At 38.6% G+C, this 7,500-nt stretch overlaps 1 protein-coding gene and 1 long non-coding RNA gene across 2 annotated transcripts; both read right to left on the bottom strand.

Moving 5' to 3' along the window:
- Positions 1-185: 185 nt before the first annotated feature.
- Positions 186-1,146, bottom strand: tex36 (testis expressed 36; the record flags this gene model as incomplete). Its single annotated transcript, XM_079728980.1, has 4 exons — positions 186-509; positions 632-706; positions 899-1,018; positions 1,096-1,146. 4 exons carry the CDS (start codon positions 1,144-1,146, stop codon positions 186-188), a joined length of 570 nt encoding a protein of 189 aa, XP_079585106.1.
- Positions 1,147-2,606: 1,460 nt separating this feature from the next.
- On the bottom strand, positions 2,607-3,989 carry LOC307071196. The gene is made up of 4 exons (XR_013811616.1): positions 3,926-3,989; positions 3,763-3,835; positions 3,569-3,642; positions 2,607-2,669 (listed from the first exon to the last, which is right to left on the bottom strand). It is a non-coding gene; the product is annotated as an uncharacterized lncRNA (long non-coding RNA).
- Positions 3,990-7,500: the final 3,511 nt, after the last annotated feature.

Genomic DNA, 7,500 nt, shown 5'->3' with positions numbered 1-7,500 from the left:
TGAAAGGAACGAACCAAGACCAAACCATTGATATCCATTTCATCCCAACTTGCTCGCAGACATAAACTAGAATATGTGCTGCCCTCTGCTGGCGGAATAATAAATAAATATGAATAGAAACACGTTCAATTACTCCCCTCTGACTAAGGGAGAGCTTACAATGTAATGTTACAAGAAACCACGACTTATATTCGCGTGGCTAAGCAGTTAGTAGCTGCAAGGAGCCCTAGGGGCACAGAGTCGTCTGAGTCGTGTCGTCCAAACCACATGAAAGCTGGTTCCCTGGCCTGGGCCGCGGCGGCCTCTGCTGACCTCTCCTGGTGGCTGCGGGGGAAACGCCTGTTGGTGACGGCCTCTGCCTGGTCCTTCTTCACTGAGCCCTCAGTCTGGTAGGCGCACAGGTCCCCCACCGTCGACGGCCAACTTACAGCCACAGGATCATCGTGGCACAGGCAGATGTGAGAGTTGTGCTGTCTGTGGTCATCTGGACACTTCTTGCGCCCAAGGCCCTGATTGGTGAATAAATATTAACAATGACTTAATGGCTTTCCAAGCCTGAATGACTTGTAGTTAGGTTAATTGAACAGCATAAATTTGTTGAGATAAAAAAGAAAAGTAAAGAAAAACTCACCTGAGAAAAGAGGCAGATCGCGTCTCGTATCGCTTCTCTGTTGTCGTGGGTCGAGAATCGAAAATCAGGAGGATCCTGTAAAGCCACTCAAATATATTTGTTCACGAGCACATAGGAGTAATTAACTTGATTAAACAAATTCTAGGCCTACATCATCAGATGCCTGTCACTAACATGGGATAGGCCTGTGTGTGATGATAATGTGGGCTAATCCAATCAGAGCAAAACCTTGCTATTTCGAAGAACAGCGTTATTCATAATAAACACCTGCTTTTTCGACTTGAGGTGACGTTCAACTCGTAGTTCTTGCGGCCCAGACGATACAACTTGCCCCAGCATGGTCCCAGTGATAGTGCACGCTTCTTTGAACCCTGTGTCATGGGCATACTGGGGCAGGAGGAAGAGGGCTCAGTGTAGTTTACTCAGTGACCTGTGAATGTGATTTGTTGTTTTCAGACGCTTACCCATTTGCCATCATTGCTCGCTGAAGAATATCCCTTCCCTCCTTTGGGCATTTTAGAGAAATGTTTAAATGTAAATCCGGTTGCTGTCTGTGTTTGTCTTGTTTTGAAACTCCTGCACGCGTCGATTTAAACGACCAACACGGTGACTATGGCGACGGTGACCCCGGGCTGCTGTTGGGCTGTTTGTCATGGAGATCAGCTTCATTGTTAGAAACTATTTACACTTGAGTTCTTCTTTTGAGTACCGTCAGCACACAGCGCAGAGTACTGGTGGAACATTACCTCCGAATATATGTCAGAATATATATTGGATTGAATAAATATGATGCGATATTGTGTTGGCTAACAATGATGATACAAGGGCTTTTAAATAAAATGCATGAAAACTGTGAACAAAAAAATAATTAATCTCGCACACGTTACACATTGCTTTATTTTAAAAAAAAGTTAATAACACAATATATTTATATATCTACCATGAGTCTTTATAAAATATATTAATGTAGGCTTGTCAGTCACACTTCAGTTGTATAAAACATGAATCACTTAAAGATCTTATCGGACTAAAAACCAATCAATCAGATAAGGTTACACAAATACACATATTGAAATGCATGTTAAAACGTCATCAGGAGGTGCATATAATCTTGAATTATTAGTTTGGTGTGTAAGCTTGATGCACAAGTGATGCCTGCCCTTGTTGATTCAATAAAAACGGTCCATCTATACTAGATTAAATGTTGTTAATAGAGAGTTGCATCCGGTGCATATTTAGTTGCTGTTACCTACTCTAAATTAATTCAGGTTAAGGGGAGAAAATAAAAAAGTTCGGATTTTGCTTCTATGAATGGTGCTCACATTAAACTGCGAATGTAAAACCAGTTATTTAAGCGATATTAGTTACAGATAAAAAAAAGTCACAAAATAAATGCTGTCACTCATTCTAGTTTGAATGCTGCTTCTTTTCCGCCACTCGTCACCGTAAACTCCAAAGGTTTGGCCGTTTCTCCCCGAAGTTGTTTCTTCAGCCGTCTGGCCAACCGTCGCCATCTATTGGGTAAACAGAGCCATCACACCACGGATTGTTCCACTTGAATACTATATGTGTACCAATTAAGTTTTGTATTGGTACAGATCGGTACACCTAGATGGATTGTAATTGACTTGTGTACTAGTTGGATTATTATCCAATTGGTCTTATCTGTAATTATTGTATCTTACTTAGACCTTTGCTTCTACTTTGGTGGCTGTAACACCTAAACTCTGTACAATCAAAAATACTGTGCCAATAAAACACATGAGCGAACTACCACATATTATACCTTTCCTGTGCGTCGTTGTACTTATTAACCCTTGCCGCCTCCTCTTTCTTCTCCTCCATCCATCTCTGGAGGAGGTCCCCTTTCTCCTTCCAGGCCTCAACCATCCCCTCCCGCAGGCGCATGTGCTCCTTCTGCAGGGCGGCCAGCTCCTTGGCCTGCCTCTCAAGGGTGAACTCCTGGTGGTTCAGGGTGGCCTTCAGTGAGTTGCTGCCTCCAGCCAGGCTCAGAGCCTCCCGACGGAAACGGACTACCCTGCGTGAGACCCACAGAGAAAATGAGTTAGTTGGTTCATACCCAATACAGGCCATTCCTGTTTAAATATAAGCATCCATGTATTCACATGACAAGAGTACACAAATAGGTCATGGAGTAACAAATGTAGTAGTACAAGCGAGCCGGATCAATGATATTCTCCTTTGTGGGTACTTGTTGCAACATGTGTTGAAGGACCAATAAACCAGTTACTTTCAATACATTACAGTCCTCTCAGGTAAGACCGGGACATCAAAGCTTGTTGTACAGAAAAAAACGAACTTGTGCTAAAGCAGCCTAAGTGAGGTATGTTATTGTTATTATGGTCATGGAAGTATGGATATTATTGTTATGGTTTGTAGAAGTATGGATGTTGTTGTTATGGTCGTGGAAGTATGGATGTTATTGTGATGGTCCTGGAAGTATGGATGTAATTGGTTTTTTGTCATGGAAATGGGGGATGTTATTGGAGAATTTTGGATGAATGAGTTTAGGAGGAATGCCATTTTATATACTCATTTTAAACTTATCTACAGTAATACAAATATATATATTGAGCCAGCACTAAGCCAAATTTGCACTTGTTGCTTGTCTGTTAAGTACGTAATATTATCAATGTGTATCAGTTTACTCACAGTGTCTTACACCATCCCCCTATGACTTTAAAAGACGTTGTCGTCGTCTCAAATGTACAGTATGATTGTTACTTGTTTAATTGTTGTTGTTTTTTGTTTTATCTTTGTTTTGTTCTTTCTTTTTTTTGCACCTTGGTCAACAGTTTATTTTTTAAATGTGTTTTACAAATAAATTTACATTTACAAATGTACATTTACATGTTTAGCCTGATGTTTGAGCAATACAGGTAATTATACGTGATGGTAATTGGATGTCCAACTTACTGAGACTGCCAGTACTGTAGCTCAGCCTCTTTGAAATACAAAACACTGGTCAGGTCAGAGACGGTCTGAGACAACTGGGGAAAAACAAGTTCCAATCAATTATGTATTTGTTGCTAAAGAGTAACATACCAAGGGTCCAAATTAACTCCCATTCAAATCATAGTTTCCATATTTCATGTTTTTCCTTTACTTACCTTTTTAGACAGGTGTTCACTCTCTCTTAACCAGAGGTGAAGTTCCACAAATGTTATTCCATCTTGTTCTAAACTGGAATTAATACAGTTTGAAAAAAGTTTTGAAATTAAAAACTAACAGAACATTTTAAATAGAAAGATCCTGATATTTTTTTCTTCAAACCTTTGGCTCTGCAGATCTTCCCAAATTTCTCGACGAATTTCAAATTTCTCTTGCAGCTGAAACACTGCAAATTAATATTGCAAACAACGCAACAATGTAAACAAACCCTATAACATTTAAGCGGATTCACATCAAGTAGCTCATTCAAAGCACCAGAATGCTGCCACAACAAAACAAAACATCTTACAACTTCCGAAGACGCCAGCATATGGATCCTTCTGTGAGCTGTCTCGCTGTATGAGTTCTGTGCGCACGTGACATCTCCAGTTCTCCATTACTATCGATTTGGAGCCACTTAGCCTTCAAAAAAAGATGAATTCTAGTACAAGTTTAATTATTTGCCAACCGAGGAGATATGGTACCATTGTACTGCAATATAATCGGAGCTGTAGTGTCGCGAGATTCACGACTCCTACCCTAGGCGAGCCTCATCACTCAGCTGACTTCTTATTGTGTCCAGAATTCTCGATCGTGGATCGTTTTCCATAATACATTTTAGTTGAAAACCACTAAAAGCCTATTCACTATTAAACGATTATTGTTGTTTGTGGTTGTATAAATAAAACAACCCGCTTTAAAAACAAAACGTATACGATTATAATAATAATAATAATAATAATAATAATAATAATAATAATAATAATAATAATAATAATAATTATTATTATTATTATTATTATTATTATTATTATAATTATTCTGCAATGTGGACCTAGCCTACTTCTAAACATTAAATAACTATATTGTTGATTTAGCATAAGGAGGCTTCGTTACTCCAAAAGTACTTCCGGGTCTATTACTGTAAGAACTTTTAAGAAAGAGTTATTGTTCAAATAATATTTAATAAAATTGTAGACAATACCGAACCCCGTACACTTATAAATGATCATTAATAAAAAGGTCTTTAATATAAATAACAAAATGAATAATGATAATTCCGCATCTTGGTTTTAGCGTCCTACTTTATACAGGATCTGCTCAACATCACATTGGTAAACGTTCATGCACTCTATAGTAAATTGGTAGACTAATTATTGTATCCTTAGTACAGTGATACACATTATGTAATGTTTTCGATTTTTTTAAATAACTAGTAAGAAAACACAAAATGTCCCATCGTATTATTTTGCTGTGGTCCAATGGCTTGTTAGCCACTAGGGAGCAGCCGAGTCCCTCACTGAGGGATAAAAGAGTGGAGCATGGGTGCACGACAAGAACACCGCAGAGCCTGGAGTGGAATCTGAGGCCCCCAAACAAGATACTATATGACAGTTGATTTTAAAATGACAGCTCGCCCAGAAAAAAGGATGATGAGCGCAGTTTCTTTTTATTTCAAAATCATACAGAAAACGATGCTGCCGAGTGATATATATATATATATATATATATATATATATATATATATATATATATATATATATATATATATATATATATGATATAAGTGATAGATATTGCCTCATAGTGACGATATTTTTTACAAAGGCGTCATCATCGGACAAACACAGGTGCCTACTACTAGCCCGGGACTGACTATTAGACTATCCTAGCTAATATAAATTACCCGCACACTGCACGTCTCCACACTGCACCTCTCCACACTGCACCTCTCCACACTGCACGTTTCCACACTGCACGTCTCCACACTGCACCTCTCCCCACTGCTAGTCTCCACACTGCAAGTCTCCATACTGCACCTCTCCACACTGCACGTCTCCACACTGTACGGCTCCACACTGCACGTCTCCACACGAACAAAGACAGACAGAGAAAAAACACTGTAATTAAGATATGCAGATCATGGAAACAGCCTTTGAGAGATCACATTTTAGTGAACATAAAGCAGTAGTCTCCACCTTTCTTGGCCATTCTAATCCCTAATTTCCTCTGTATTACCGATCGTCTTGGTATCTTTTATCAAATCTGGGGGCTTTTGGGCTTTTATGCATGCAGCCACCGCAAACCACTCTATTTTTGCAAATTTCTTTCTATAATGCACACTATCATGAATGGCAGCAATGATAATTTTAAAGGTGTACTGGGTGAAACAGCCAAATAACACAATAGGCCTACAGAAAGGTCTGGGGAAAAAAAAATTAAAATCGAATCTCTATGATTAGTTGCCTAATCGGTAACCAGCTTATTCCAACTAAGGACAATTTTAATTATATTGATAACTACAGTTACAATTAGTAAGCTAAGTGTATCAAGTCCTTAATACTATATCAATCAATTATTAAAGATAGGTTATTGGATATTATAAGCTATTGGCTACTACACATTCTTGTAACAAAGGTTTGATAGAAGGGTTTGTACAAAGGTTTGTTTTTTGATACAAAGGTTTGTCCGCACCTGCTACCAGACTTCCTTTGAGGTGCAAATACATTCCTGAATGATACAGGCCATACATACTTTTTGAATGTTTCAAATTACGGAAGTAAATAATGTTAATCCCTCGTCTTTAAAGCCAACCATAAAGGTTTTTAAAGGTTACATATTTTCCTAACCAAACGTATCAGGCGATTAGAACTTGTACCAGTAATGGCCGATTCATTCTGCGCCAGTGTTGTCCAGCAGATGGCGGTGTGGACCAACACAACGTGCCGGATGAGCTGCCGGATGAACCACGGTTTGGTTGACAGACCGAAGGTGAAGGCAGATTTGGTTGGGTGTGTTCATCAATTATCGATCTTTTTAATCCTAAATGTATAATTTAGATAATTTCTTGAATTCTCTTGAGTCATACAACATTATTACTCTAAGTGACAAACAAAGAGATTCCAGGTTTTCCTTGAACTGCCTAGGCCTACCTATGTGTCTTCGGTTTGATCTCAATTTAAAATAGGTATATCAAAATAAGGAAATAAACTCTCTGTAGGCCTACATCCTGAAAATATTTATCATATTCAAAAGTTTATCATATTCTTTCTATAGAGCCTACCTAAAATGAATTAATAGCCTGGTAGTTTTTCATATAATTGACATGAATATTAAATGTTATTGGTAGTAGCCTGCCCTTTTGTCGAACATTAAAATACTATTGAACATGAAACAGTCTGAAACAAATGCATCGCGTGGATTTAGTATATGCTACACGTGAACCTCCTAAGATGGCGCAATTTTATAGGTTGATTTTTTGAGTGTTCGCGTATAGTATATGCTTAAACAATTATTCACCTCAGGCTCCGTGAATGGTGGGGAATAGGCCCCTCGACCTTCGGTTTCGGGGACTATTCCCCACTATTCACTTCGTCTTCGGCGAGTAATTGTTAAATATCCAACTAAGCTCAGCTGACCCATGATTGCCACTACTTCTGCCGGCTGTGATATTTCACAGCAGGGGGCAGCATTTAGCTTGTAACTTTCATGCGTCGCCTGCCGTAGCTGTGGGGCAGTTAATGCAAGCCTTGGAGAAAAAGTGGGAAAACGACAATCATTCAACGTTGCTTTAGATAATTGTGAAAACAAGGATTTCTATTAAGTTTTCAACTTGAGAACTCATTTGAGTATATTAAGTAATGTAAGCTTGTCTGAAAGAAATGTCTGATAACAAAATGCCTATTAATAGACTACAA

Source organism: Pollachius pollachius, assembly GCF_949987615.1.
Source record: "Pollachius pollachius genome assembly, chromosome: 2".
Classification (NCBI taxonomy): Eukaryota; Metazoa; Chordata; class Actinopteri; order Gadiformes; family Gadidae; genus Pollachius; species Pollachius pollachius.
The sequence above is the reverse complement of the archived record's forward strand: the minus strand, read 5'-3'. Positions and strand labels throughout refer to the sequence as shown.